The 14,404-nt window shown below is 43.3% G+C and overlaps 1 protein-coding gene across 1 annotated transcript in view; it reads left to right on the top strand.

Annotated features, from left to right (window-relative positions):
• VIPR1 (vasoactive intestinal peptide receptor 1) overlaps window positions 1–14,404 on the top strand; it is a 100,870-nt gene that overhangs the window by 74,389 nt on the left and 12,077 nt on the right. Inside the window, exons 7-8 of the mRNA XM_042816456.1 lie at window positions 11,759–11,912; window positions 13,170–13,230. Coding sequence (XP_042672390.1) covers window positions 11,759–11,912; window positions 13,170–13,230 — 215 coding nt within the window. The remainder of the gene's footprint in view (window positions 1–11,758; window positions 11,913–13,169; window positions 13,231–14,404) is intronic.

Here is a 14,404-nt window from a genome sequence, read left to right as displayed (position 1 = left end):
TCTGTACACAATGACAATTTTCCCCTTGACTTTAATTGGAGTTGGGTCAGGCCCCAAAATGTGTGAAAGAATCAACTAGCACTGTTTCAGAAGCTCAGCCCATTCCTGCACAGCTCTAAAGCATCTATTGATTTCTCAGACCAGCCAAGCACAAGGATGCTGTTTGAAATAAGGAAAGGCCTTAAAGTCTGTCCTGCTGTATAAATAAGGCCAAATGTGAAGCCCCCTTTTTTGCTCCATTTTGCTGAACTATTTAGGGTGAAGGAAACTCTCTTGCTTCCCACCTAATAGGTAGCAGTTACAGTTGGGTTTCACTCCAAGGATCAGCACAGGGAGCAAAGGAACAACCACTGCTCACATGGATTGTTTCTCTCTATGTTCTTCCGCTCGTGTCTGACCTGAACCACCTTAATTCAGTGGATGGGCACTGAAATGGAATGGCTTCATTTCTTCTTTCTGAGCTTTTTGACAGCGTTTGGTTTCTTCTTAAGGTTCTGATGATGTTGCTGCCACAGCACAAATCTAACATTCCAATTTCCTTGGTCTACATTTTTACCATTAGGTGAGAGGAAGAGATTTCCATCTACCTGGTAATGAAACATTATCCTTAAAACTATCTTGTATCTCCATATCTGCTGCATAACTGCTGATCACAGGGGAAGAAAAATAACCAGAGAATGCTCCTGTAAATGATATGAAGAATTTAAAAACAAACAAACAAAAACAACCAGAAAGCAGAGAGAAGGAATGGGGTCATTGTGTGTTTGCCAATTCTCCTTCAGATCTCACACCAGCATTTTAAGGTTCACTTCACCAAAGGTATTGAGGCAGTCCTAGAAAGGACCATAAAATGGAAAGGAGATTGGAGGAGAAGAAGAAACAGAGAGGTTAAAGAGACAGAGGAGAAGAAGAAAGAGGTTAAAGCTACACTCTTTAATTAGCCAGGACATAATAGTAAATATAGTAGCCAAAAGTAGAAAAAAGTAGAATCATAGACTGGTTTGGGTTGGAAGGGACCGTTAAGATCACTTGGTTCCAACCCCCTCTTCTGTAAGCAGAGACACCTCCCACCAGACCAGGTTGCTCAAAGTAAGTAGAACTAAAAACAAAACGTAAGCATTAAAAAAAAAAAAAAAAGCATAAAAATAAAGCATTCGTGTGCTTTTAGAAAATCAGTGCTAGGGTTGATTTGAGGATTTATTGGCAAATGCAATAAATGAAGAGTTTGTAAAGCAATGAGAGGCTGTAAAGAAGTTTGGGAAGCTTACTGCCCATGGGGCAGTAGTAGCTGTGAGCATGGGAAGTGGCTATCTATCCACCTAGACTTATTCACATTCTTGTTTAGATTTTGGAGCTAGCCAGAAACAACCCCACCCAGGAATGTAGTTTCATCATCTCTTAGGTCTTTACCTGTACAAGTCACCAGTGATGGCTATGAAAGGGACGTAAGCCATCTAATCCATACCAAAGGGAGAGCGCACACACACAGGTAATTACTGTGGAGCTGCTGGCAAACAGTAACATCCTTCTGGATTGGTGAGACAGCAGTTTGTGCCTGGCACTCTTGCAGCTTCCATTGCGGATCCTCTGCCAAAGGATGTGTAAGAATGGAGCATGAGCTTGAGGTCTGAGTTTGGGAAGAAGGAGATGTGAGGCAGTGAAGAATGAAAAAAACCTTGAGTGTCAGAGAAACTGAAGGTCAGGCATCATCATTTTGGGGAGGGAAGACAATGGGTGGCCACAGGGGCTGGAGGTTTGCCAGGCTGGGTAGGTGAGAAATATTCATGGATTTGGGGATCCACTTCTTGAGGTTGAAAGTACCAGACTCTGGGTCATGCCTCTTCTGCTCTTTGGTCTGCTGATATCTTGCAACCCTTGAGAGGGTCCAGATCTCAGAGATCAGGCTCTAACATGGTTTTATGTGGTTCTGCTTGGATTATTTATCCCCTGGATTTCTCTTTTCCTCTTGGAAATAACAGAAAATTTAGATTATAGAAAAGCTCTGAAGCAGGAACTGCCTTTGAAAAAGCGACCTTATCAGCTATGCCTCAGTCAATTTCTAGCACCTCACAGCAATGCAGCATTGCCAATAAGGGTATTATTAAAACTTTGATCACCTTCTCCCTTCAGCTGGTAACTTGTGCTCGTCTTTCCTTATCACTGAAGACATGTTCAGAAATGCTGTTATCATTCTCAAGTTGATGAGCATGAAATAGGGCAGTTACCCCATTTACCAAGATAAAGCTATTTTTGCATCTGAACTCAGCTGTGAGTCATCTGACGCAGAGGTTAGACCATCTAGAGCTAATCACCATCTTACAAGTACTCACAAGATGCCCCCCCTTCTACCAAAAAATCAAACTAATATTTCTTAGAGACAAAATAGAAAGGTCCAGGCCCTCAAAGCCTGTCAGTTACATAACCCCTGTTAAACTCAGCAGAAGATAAATGCTTAAATAGCCTTGAGTATCACAGTCACGGGGCTTAAACTTGCTTCTTAAGTGAGCTAAAGCAGACATGAGAGCTTCCTGCAGTGTTGTATTTGGGGAGGCCTGGGTGGGAGGTGGGCTAGGCATAAAGTGCAGTCACGTGGACTGCATTTTTGTTGAAGTAAACTGGTATGGTTCCATTTATTTTAATGAAGTCCACAAGGTTTCTGCTAGCTGAGGATCTGACCCTGCTGTGCTTTGCTTTGGGTCGGGAGCATAGAAATTAGAGTTTGCATCATGTAACTTCCGTATTAGCAGAGATGAACTTTTAAATGTCTTACTGCTTTCAACTGGCTTTCAGCTGGCACTGAGGAAGTGAAAGCATAAATGGAAACCAGTGTTACCTTTGTGGACTTTGGGGGCCATATTGGTTTGGCTACTGCTAGACCAATGGTATTCTACACCCCATACAGGTTGAATAACGTCCCAGCCTCGATGCATGTGAATATGGTAGCAGAGGAAAGGGACAGTGAAATTGAACTAAGTGGTGTCTTTCTGCTCTGCCCATCTTTCCACGTCACACTGGAAGCAGGCAAGATGTAGCTTGATGAAATAGTGTGTATGTGCATGCGTATAGTTTTGCAGCTCAGCTCATCAGTCTAGAAATAGCATTTCTACTGTATGAAAGTGGTGACAAATCAACAAGCCTGGACACAAATCCTGTTATAATGGCTTAATAAATTGGCTTGCGACAGATGACACGGGGTAAGTAGTCCAGTGTGTGCTGTTAGGCAATGATGGACATATGAAAATGTAATGCATTGTGACCTAGCAGAAAGAATGTTAAGGTAAATTGAATTAATTTGCTTTTGCTATGGCTTAAGAGCACTCTTACATGTTTCTGGGGCATCATTGATGCAAAGCAGCATGTTAACAGGGAAAATCTGTGCTTGAGGCATCTTATTCCTTGAGGCATCTTATTCTTGTGCCTGAGACAGATGGTGATCATGAGCCCTCTCTGAATTCAGTTATGTCCATCCACCTGCCATGCATTTTATAGAGTTGATGTAGTATTGAAGCCTCTAGGGCAGCTGGAGCTGAAGGGTCCATCATCAAGATGTAAAATTATTATTCCCCTGAGGGTTTTTAAATACTTTTTTTTCATTGTTTTAATTCCTGATTGATGAAGAATTGCTTTGAATTTGACAATTTAGGCCCTCACAAACTGTTGTATGTTCCAATCAGGATCCACATTGTTTCTATCAAGATGCCTTCTTAAGAATTTCTCTGGTCAAATTTCTTTTGGCGAACATACTGCCAGATAGGACTCAGCATCCAAAATGTCCATGCATCTCCCAGGAAAGCTTGCAGAACTAATCACTACTGTAGCAATTTAGTATTTAAAATGACTTGCTTTTCAGACTCCCTGATAGGGAAGGAGGAGTGGAAGTTACCCAAGCAGCCTCTTTGAATCTAGGCCTACAACTGCAATTAAAGAGAAGGAAGAGATAAAGCAATGGTTTTGCTCCAGCCTATCTTGTTTGGTTTTGTTTCCAATTTGTTTTTTTTTTTTTCCCCTCCTTACACAAAACGCTGAGTGTGCCCAGGGTAAGTTAACATTTTGTCTTTCCCTTTAATTTTTTTTTGCTGCTCAGCAAATTGGCTTGACCTAAGGGCTCACTTTCAGAGAAACAGAATCACCCAGTAAGAAGCTGTTTTATTTCTTTCAAAGATTCCAATTGATATCATGCAGTTTTTTTGCAAATTGGGTCTCTGGCCTGAAGCTCTGAAATCAGCAAGGGTTTTGCCATTGCCCTCTGTAGGGCATCACCCTGCAGAAGATTAGACACAGTGGCAGAAGGCTGAGATAACAGATAGATATTTGCATTTTCAGTTTGCTAAGTTGATGTCTGGAAATGGCTTCTCTGTTAATGGCATGGCTTGGGTTGAAAGGGACCCCGAAGATTGTCTAGTTTTCCATTCTTCTGTCAAAGGCAACTAAATAGCGAAAATATAAGAGCCTTAAGCATGGGAATGAAACAGGAAGTAATTTGAGGCTATTAACATGTCTTTGCTACCTCCTCATGAGACATCTAAGCCAGGATCTGGAGTCACTATTGAAAAGCCACCTGTGCTCTCTTTATGAATTCTAAAAGAAGGTTGTTCTAGCCTCTAGTTGGAACAAAAAGACCCATTTGGATGGGAAAAAGAGTTTTTGTTTCCTGTAAACAATGCCATCTTGAGCAACATCTTCCTAGGGAAAAGCTCACACCATCTTTACCCTTCCTTCGAAAGGCAAATGGGATCCTGGGCTCCATCAGGAGAGGGGTGGTCAGCAGGGACAGGGAGGTGATTGTCCCTCTCTACTCGGCTCTTGTGAGGCCCCATCTGGAGTACTGTGTCCAGGTGTGGAGCCCTCAGTACAAGAAAGACATTGAGATTTTGGAAAGGGTCCAGAGGAGGGCAACTAAGATGATCAGGGGGCTGGAGCACCTCCCCTATAAGGACAGGCTGAGGGAGTTGGGCTTGTTCAGCCTGGAGAAGAGAAGGCTGCGGGGTGACCTCATTGCAGCCTATCAATACCTGAAGGGAACCTACACCCAGGAGGGGAGTAAACTCTTCAAAAGGGCTGACAACAGCAGGACTAGGGGAAATGGATCCAAGTTGAAGGAGGGAAGATTTAGGTTGGATGTTAGGGGGAAGTTCTATACAAGGAGAGTGGTTAGGCCCTGGAACGGGCTGCCCAGGGAGGTTGTGGATGCCCCGTCCTTGGATGTGTTTAAGGCCAGGTTGGACGGGGTCCTGGGCAACCTGATCTGAAAGTGTGTGTTTGGTGGCCCTGCTGGGCAGGGGGGTTGGAACTACATGATCCTTGAGGTCCCTTCCAACCCGGGTGATTCTGTGATTCTGTGATTCTGTGATTCCTTTTTTAACAGAGGCAGTACCTAGGCCAATATGGTATATCTACTCTTCCTATCCGGTTATTTTTGTCTCAGAAAGCAAGGAACGTATGTATTAAAAGTAAAATTAAAAGGAAAAGGAGGTGTTCCATGAAGAACAAAAGCAGGTGCGGAAACTAAGGCTATCCTGACATTTCCATGCAGCACACACACAGTGGCATGCAATATTTAGGTTATAAAATGATTGGTAATTGATTAGCTGTATGAATTCCAGTGTGCAGATAATAGTGAGATGAGAAATTAATCATGTAATATAATCACACAAGCAGAATAATTATCCGGTTATTACATCTTCATCACAAATGACATTGTGCCTTGGCTAAGGTGGGCATCTCAATACAAGAAGAACTGGAATGAGATTCAGTCTGATTTAGGCACGTGGGACAGGAATCAGCTCAAAACTCCTGGATTTAGTTATGATTAAGGCATCAGCATCTAAAATGGCACTGTAGATATGGAGATTTAGGACAAGGCTGATCCCTGTGACTGGGATCACCATCAGCAAAGCAGGAGGTGTTGCTCTTTGCTACTCCGTCTTCCTGCCACGTCTTGGAAACAGGATCCATGAAGAAGCTTTTAAATAAGATCAGGGAAGCCTCCTTGACCAGGCTGAGGAAAAGGACAGCTGTTGGTGTGGGCAAATTCTGCACAAGTCACTCAACACCCAGCCTTTCGGATAGGTCATGTCCTCTGGACAACATAAAAGAGAAGTGCTGGATAAATCTATCACTGAGAAAATGAGTTTTCACCTATCTCCTGTCGAAGAGACCTGCAGAGATGTCTGTGTAAATCTGTTCCTCGTTCTTCAGTGGTGGTAGCCCAGGTGAATGGACCCAAGTACTTTAAAGGAGATTCAGAGGCCTCCACATTTCATGATGGATTGAGATGAATCTGAGCCCATGCTTTTGCCAGAGGCAGCAGGGACTGGGCTGAGGGCAGTGTTCCACCTCCACAAACCATCTCAGGAGCTTCAGTGTTATCATCATGTGTGATGACATGAATATATCCTTAAGCTGACTGTATGTCTTGATGCCCTGTCACGAACATCTCAAGTTCTGTTCCACACCGTAGGAGGGTGTAGAGTTGAGGGTGCAAGGAGGGAATTATAGGAACTGCAAAGGGGGTCACATCCTTGCACAAGAGTGGTCACACGTGGTGAGGGACAGATCAGGTAAGCTGATGGAGGGACCCATGCTTGGGGCAATGGGAGTCAGGCAGAATGTTTACATCAGGACATGTTCCTAAGCCAGCTATACGGTGTGTGAAGTGGGAGAATGTCCCTTTGTACTTCTTTGTCCAGATTTAGATACTTCTTTAGCCCAAATCCTAAACCATAACACACCTTATCTTCAGTAAAGACGTGTGCTAGTGCAGTGGTGATCTCTGGTGCACAATAGTGTTTGTGTGAAGCTAACTGACCTCTTGATGTTGAGTTTTGTTGCATTCCCAGTGGATTGGTGCATGCACACATGTGCATTGTGTGTGTGCTTCCATTAAAACCTCCTTAGACCAACTCCTGTCCAGCTAAGCTGCTTATACTGAGCTAGAGAAATTCAGGAGCTGGTTGAGTCTTCCATTCCTTAGCAATTATTAATGAACAAAGATATCTTGCACAGAGTTAATACCGCTGACAGGTAGGATATATGTGTATATAATGCAACATGTTCAACTCCTTGTTAATCACTGCCTCCAGCATCTGGACTGCATTACTCCAGGTGACTCAGCTAGTTGCTACATCAGTTTTATGAGAAAAATGTATTTCTCAGGACTAACACTAAAGTATAAAGCACAGAGCCTGGTAGCTTGTGATCACTGGTCAGCCTTGTTTTTTCCACCCTCGTGCTCCTCTGCACCTGTCTGAGAAAGCCTGCTTGTGTCTTGAGTACATTTTTCCTACCAGTTGACAAAGTGGGCTGTGTTTTTTGCAGCTACTGTAGGACCTGATCTCTTTGCTGCATGCTGGCTTTGTGTAGCCCTGTTATTTTTTCCATCATTACAGTAAACTTTCAATTTGACCCTCTGCTGACATCCTAAAATCTCTGCCCAGATTCTCAGCCAAGCATATTTCTTTGCATCACTCCACCAGTCTAACCACTGTACTCACCCTCTCCTTTTTGGAAGGACTGGCTGCATTCCTAGGTATCAAAGGCTTATTAAATATTTGCCCAAACACGACTGCAAGGTGTTCTCTTACAAAGCAAATGCACTCTCTTCTACCTTCTCTATTTCTTTGTTAGCTTTCAGATTATTCTTCTCAGTATCTAAATCAATGTGATCCCACAGCAGATTTGTCTAACAGGGCAATATATGCCCCACATGACATGAATCCTTGCTTTGAAAGTCATAGGTCTGGTTCCTGTCCAGAAAGCAGACATTCATCCCGATATACATTCTAAATGGGAATGCTAAGTATTCTGTGACCAGAAAGCAGCCTGATTCATGTGTTCTGCACATCTGCAATGAAAAGTAATAGAAATTGATTTCAAAGATGTGTCTGCATTTGAAAATATGTCCTTCCTTGTGTCCTTCAGGATGATCATGCAAAACAATATGTAAGGTATGTCCATCCAGGCTGGATGTGGCTCTGGGCAGCCTGGACTGCTGGTTGGTGACCCTGCACATAGCAGGGGGTTGAAACTGGATGAGCATTGTGCTCCTTTGCAACCCAGGCCATTCTATGATTCTATGATATTTTGATTCCTTGCTAGCTCACCACCTTTAAGGATTCCTTGTGATGGGCAAACTTAGAATCATTTGAGCTGGGAGGGACTATTACAGGTCATGCGAGTCCAATTTCCCTGCAGTGAACAGGGAAATGCCTGTGAATATCCTCATCATTCATCATTTAGGAAAAAGATAGAGCCTGCAGAAGATCTTACTCCATGTGGAGCAGTAACTGGAGGCCCAACAAATACCTGACAGTGCCTACAAGATCATGAACAGCCTACTTATAAGCAGATTAATTTTGCACTGTCTCTCTTTCGTATAGTCCTCAGAGCCCTGCATGTGGATGCTTGCAACATAGATGATTGGCCACAGTAAGGCAAGGGAGGGTTGGCCCATGCAGTAGCCATAAGGTATGCCTTTGTCTCACCCTCACATAAACTTCTGAAATAATTAAGATGAAATTATCTTACTGATTATGATGGATTTAATGAGAAGCACAGAAGTGCTTGTTTGGGTCAAAAAGGTTTCTGTCCCTCCTTAACTGGAGGAGGAATTGGTTTCCGTAGTTGGTGGCTATTAGCATAGGAGGAAATGGAGGAGACCTTCATGGAAAAAGCAAACAGGTTGTGGCTAATGTAATCTTGAAGATGGGGAGAGGAGCTTGTTGAGTCAATAAGGCATCAACAAAGGCTGGGTAGACAATCTCACTGCAACATCTCATGTGGACACGAGCAGTGCAAGCCACCTAGAGAAAGATGGGGTTGCAAATGAGGCAGAAGATGGGAGAAAATCAAGCAAGCAGTGTTGTAATGCTTCTTTTCATGCTGAAAATGTCTTGCTGATCTCTCCATGTTCCCTCTGTAGTTGGTGGGGAAAGAGGTATTTTTACAATACATCTGCTGTCCTTTATCTGTGGATGAGGCAGATCACACCTTGGATGTTCTTGACAGTATTGTCTGGATCTGCATGGCTGAAAAAAATTAAAAAGATGATTTTGTAGATATCAGCTGTCGGAGTCCCACCTATAGAGTCAGCTTGTGATTATATAGCTTTACCATTGTGTACTACTGTGGTTATATAGCTTTGTGTTGAGGGATATGGTTTAGTGAGTACTATTGGTGACAGGTGGATGCTTGGACTGGATGATCTTGAAGGTCTTTTCCAACGTTGGTGATTCTGTGACTATAGGCTCCCCAATGATCCACTTCCAACTCAGCATATTCTATGATAGTGTTGGCTTCGTCCATGCCAGGGCACCCAAATCTGCCAGTGCAGGACATCCTTGTGTCACAAAGGACCTCAGACTGCAATACATTATCAGCCTGTGCTCACTCTGATGCATAAATATATCTTTTTTTTTTTGTGCTAAGTGAAAAATGCCTGCGATAGTAGCAACTGTTCAAATTGCCATGTATCTCCCAGCACAGCGTGAAGAATTGCTCACAGACCCCTTAAGAAAGGAGTTTTGTGAGTTGTCATTCCTGGTCTTGTACTCTGCCTCTATGCCTTGTGACTGAATGGTGCCCTGGGCAGCCTGGTCTAGTATTAAATGTGGAAGTTGGTGGCCCTGCCTGTGGCAGAGGTGTTGGAGCCTAATATCCTTGAGGTCCCTTCTGATCCAGGCCATTCTGTGATTCTGTGATTCTATGAAATGCTCCAGCCTCATGCCTCTGCCATTCCTTCATCATACCCATCCAGAAAGGATTCCCCAAAATTCATTAACCAAAGCAATTCCACGTTTGAGGAGCATGTAGTTGAAATGCATCACATTTTGCTCCCCTAAATCTCACCTGGGAGCTCCTAAATGCTGCTCAGTGCACTCCCACCAGTAAATCCCCACTGGCTGCAGATGGCCCAGGCTTTGGATGAAAGGAACGAGTGTCACTCATATCCACACAGAGGCAGGGAAAAAACAAAGAGCAGAGGAATGACCTGGGGAGGAGGATGACACATCCCAGGCCCTTGTCAGCTCAGCTCAGTGTTACCTTCACTGCCTGGGAGTGAAGTGCCTGCTCTGCCACCACTTTCCCCCATTGCCACCCTGCAGCAAGTCTCTGTTTGTGCCATCTGCCTTGCAGCAGGCAGCTGCTGTGCATACAGATTGGCAAGCAGGAGCCCATGAAGACCCCACTGCAAAATACCAATGGGTGATAGGGGAGGGGTGAGCTAATTCTGAGCAATCAGTGGGGACAAGTCTCTCACCAAACATATGGCATTGAGAAAACACTTTTTATGCCTTCTTTTTTTTTAATTATTTTTTTATTTTTATTTTTTTATACCATCATGTTTCATAGCAACTGTTTTCAGCAGGAGAGAGGAGCAGGGGGGGATGTGTGAGTGAGCTTGTCACTCGTGCAAATCAATTATTGCTCTAAATTCACCATGGTGCAAATGCAGAGCACCGAGGAAGAGCTGCTAATCAGATCTTCATGCCCTGGCCCAAAAAGAACAGAGTATAACCTAAGCAGACCCACTGAAACCAATGTATCTATTTCTGAACATCTCAGGGATGCTTAAGCAATATGGATATAGGTATATAATAAGTAATATAAGTAACGATGCAATTGGTGCACTCTTCTAAATGAGTCTGGAGAACGGTGCTGGGGCAATGGCAGGTGCTAACAGAGCTCTTTGGCCAGCTGATTTCAACCCTCAGATGTTTTGCAGTTGTTTGGGCCACTGAGTGCTGGAGAGAAATTTCCTATTCATTTCTTTTTCCTCATTTTTCTTTTCTTAGGTGACTGTTCCCATTACCTGTAAGCGTTAGTTCTGAGCTGCAGTGAGGACTTCACAGCAAGTTGCTGTGTTTAATTATTTATTTTCCAAGGAAGAGCAGCCCTCCTTCTCACTTCAGCTTTCTCCTTGCATTGCAATCTAATCTGTCCATGTCATTAGCATTTACCCTCTTTTCCCTTCTTATCCTCTGCTTTTTACTTTTCTTAACTGAGCCTTTCTTCTTTTCTTAACAAGCATTCGCAATTCTTTGTAGACTTGACTTTCTTCGGAGTCCTTTGTCAGACCCCTTCAGTTTTTGCAATAGCTGCCAGGCCATGGGGTGATTATAATTGGATTTTGTTTACAAGAGCTACTTTTTTATCGTTATTGTTGTTTTTATTTAACCTGGGTAATCAGTTTATTCACCAGAGACTTCATTTCTGTGGGTTGGGGAAGGCAGCCCCATGTGAATGATGGGGGGACCATGGTGCTCAAGTCGCTCAAGATGATGTCCATCAAGATAATGACTTTGGTGGCAAAAGTAGCATAAAAAACCCAATCACTTCTTCTTGTTTCTTCTCCAGTTCAGATCGCCTCCATCATGCTGAATCAGGGGTTTGTGGGTTGCACCATATATGAGCCACTGGGTTGATCTCAGTTCAGAATCACATTCTCATGAGTTGGTTAATGCCTGCCAAGCACCCAGAGCATGTCCCTGTGCAGGCTTTGAAGGCCTTTTGGCTCTTCACATGGGACTTCACAGAATCACAGAATTGCAGGGGTTGGAAGGGACCTCCAGAGATCATCGAGTCCAACCCCCCTGCCAAAGCAGGTTCCCTACACCAGGACTTATCCCGTAAGGACTTCAAGGGCTGCAAAAAAGCAATCTCAGAGTTACACACGGAGCAAGGTTTACTGGGAATTTTGGGTGCTCACAATGGAAATGTGCTACAGATCACCACTGTTTCTTCCTTTCTTCTCTTCCAGGTAGGCTGCAAAGCCATGATGGTTTTCTTCCAGTACTGCGTCATGGCCAACTTCTTCTGGCTGCTGGTGGAAGGGCTGTATCTTCACACCCTGTTGGTCATCTCCTTCTTTTCAGAGAGGAAGTACTTCTGGTGGTACATCTTAATTGGCTGGGGTATGCATCTTCTCAGGCCTGAATGCCAGGTGGTAACCCTGGCAGGCATTTTTAACAGCAATTTAACCCCCAGTGGTCAGAGGAGCTTAACACCATTAACCTTCAAAACTATTTAAGAGCTTAGTTTGTGCTCGATTCGTTGATAGTTGAGCACCTCAGTGTCTTAAAGGTCTTTTGGCTGAAACCCCTATTTGATCCATACTGGGATCCCAAGGTTGTATTGAGCACTGACTTTAAAATGTAAGGATGAACTAAGCAGGACTGCTGGATTCAACCAGACTCTGCAATCCTTTGCTCTTCTTGCCTTGCTGAGATCAGGCTAGATAGCTATCCTGACAAGGGGAAGAGGAAGGGGAAGAAGACAAAATGAAACTTCACAAGGTTGCCCAGAGCTGAAATACTAACATACGAAATTAATCCTGCTAGATAGACTTCTCTTCTTTCTCCAAAGACATTGTAAGTCATTTAGCTGGAGAAGTATGTATAAGCAAGCTAAAAAGCTTTCTGTTCTGTGCTCTCTGTAGCTGAAACCGGGAAATAATTAGAGCAGGCAATAATCTTGAAAAGGAAGGGGAAAAAGCATTTGTGTCATTTGGAAGGTTATGCCTGGACTCAAGGTTTGACCAGTTAGCTGTACAGTAACTTCCATTGAAAGTGACAGGAGTTACGCTTGGGTTCACTCTGCAAAAGAGAGGCAATTCTCCATGCTGTAAGTGTGGGGAGAGATGATGTTAGCAGGCCTGGCTTCAGATGCATCAGGTCAGACCTTCTTTAAACCTGGCTTGTGCAGAGACCCTTTCAGCACAGTGCCTCTGAAAGATCTTAAAGAGGAATGTATGATTTAAAATCAAAGGAAATATTTTGCATTGGTAATGTGTTCTCAGGTTCTTTGGGTGAGGAAGGGCAGTGGAAGGATTTTTGGCCTCTCAGTCAGCCATCATTTGCAAGAGTGTGGATCTGAAATGGATTATGCAAGAATTAATAACTTGGACATACTTGTTCTGTTTGCACTACCGTTGCGTTTGGAAATCACTGTTAATGAAGAATACTGTGATTAACCCAGAACAAAGAAACCTTTCCTACCTGGGATGTTTCCAATCTAAATCTAATCAAAGACAACAAACAGAGAAAGAGGAAAAAGGGACCACAGAGATGGAGCAGGACAGCTCTCCTCAGGCAGACCATCCTGGAGTGAGGAGCAGTGGCGAAAGCATGCCTGATGGTTTGTGACAGTAACACCATCTCTCCTCTCACCAGGTGCCCCCTCCGTGTTCATCACTGCTTGGACGGTCGTCAGGATTTACTTTTTCAATGTTGGGTAAGCCTATGGACTCACTTTGCTTTCCTGCTGTGAACATATGTGCAGATTTGTGAGCAGATCCCCCACCGTCCCCTTTTGCTCCCCTGAGCCCCGTGCTGAGATCAGAGCTCCTACAGAACTGACCCTGCATACTCTAGAACACCAGAAACCTCATAAACACATCCATTAGCTCCCTCAGAAAAGCTCTGAAAACTCTTGATCTTTTTTTCCAGGCAGATCTTTGGATCTGTTCTCCAATCCTCTTTAACATAACAGCTGCCTTTGACACTTTATGTAAGAAATAGATAGAATACAGGTAAGCAAATGAGGCACATATTTGAGCTACCCAAGGATACATGCAAGTAAACAGGATCTGATCCATCATGCTTTGACTCAGTAGTCAAACTGGGGTAGTTTGAAATGCTTTTATGAGAAAACACTGCAGAGCATCACAGATTCAGGTGCTCATTATGCACTCGCTGTGCATGCCCTTGCATCATGCATTTACAGCACATGGTTAATTCCATTTTCTCCCTTGCAGTCTCTCTCCAAACGTGTCCTGATTTGTCCTTATTTCAGTAAAGGAAGCAGCTCAGATTTTTCCCTGTGTTTTTGATGTATGGTCATGCTAACACATTTCCTTAGGACTGCTGACTTCTTCTATGGTCTCACTCTATCTGCATAAAACTGACCTTATTTACTGTGTTTAATAAATAGCCTCTAAAAATGAGATAGAGACCAAAGGATTTAACCATTCTGACTACCAATTCTTCTTCCTATACATATTCCCACTCTGTTCCAGTAATTCTTAATAAAAATGCAGACTGCTTTGCAGCAGAGGCTTTAAAGCTCAACATTTTTATGCCAAGTAAAACAGTGTGAATATACAGAATATGTTAACCCCTAACATAGATTATTTCTTTTTGCATATTAAAATTACCAACAAAATTGCAAGGAATTAACCCAGGTTAAATAAAACCTAATTAGGTAAGATTTGTTAAACAGCATTAAGCTCGTATTTAGAAATTTAAACTCCAAATTAAAGTGACCTTCGTTCAGAATTCTTAAAAATGAAGTGCTCCAGATATAAAGAGGGCCACTTTAACTGAATGAAAGGGCTGCTTGGATGCATCTAGCTGCATTTACTACGGGTAACCCCACCTCACCTTCTGTTATCTCTTTCAGAAGGGGA

This window comes from Centrocercus urophasianus, unplaced genomic scaffold (genome assembly GCF_019232065.1).
Source record: "Centrocercus urophasianus isolate 14NV4802_14NV808 unplaced genomic scaffold, USGS_Curo_1.0 seq_16, whole genome shotgun sequence".
In the NCBI taxonomy this organism is placed as follows: Eukaryota; Metazoa; Chordata; class Aves; order Galliformes; family Phasianidae; genus Centrocercus; species Centrocercus urophasianus.
Note: the sequence above shows the minus strand (reverse complement) of the source record. Positions and strands in the feature narration are given on the sequence as shown.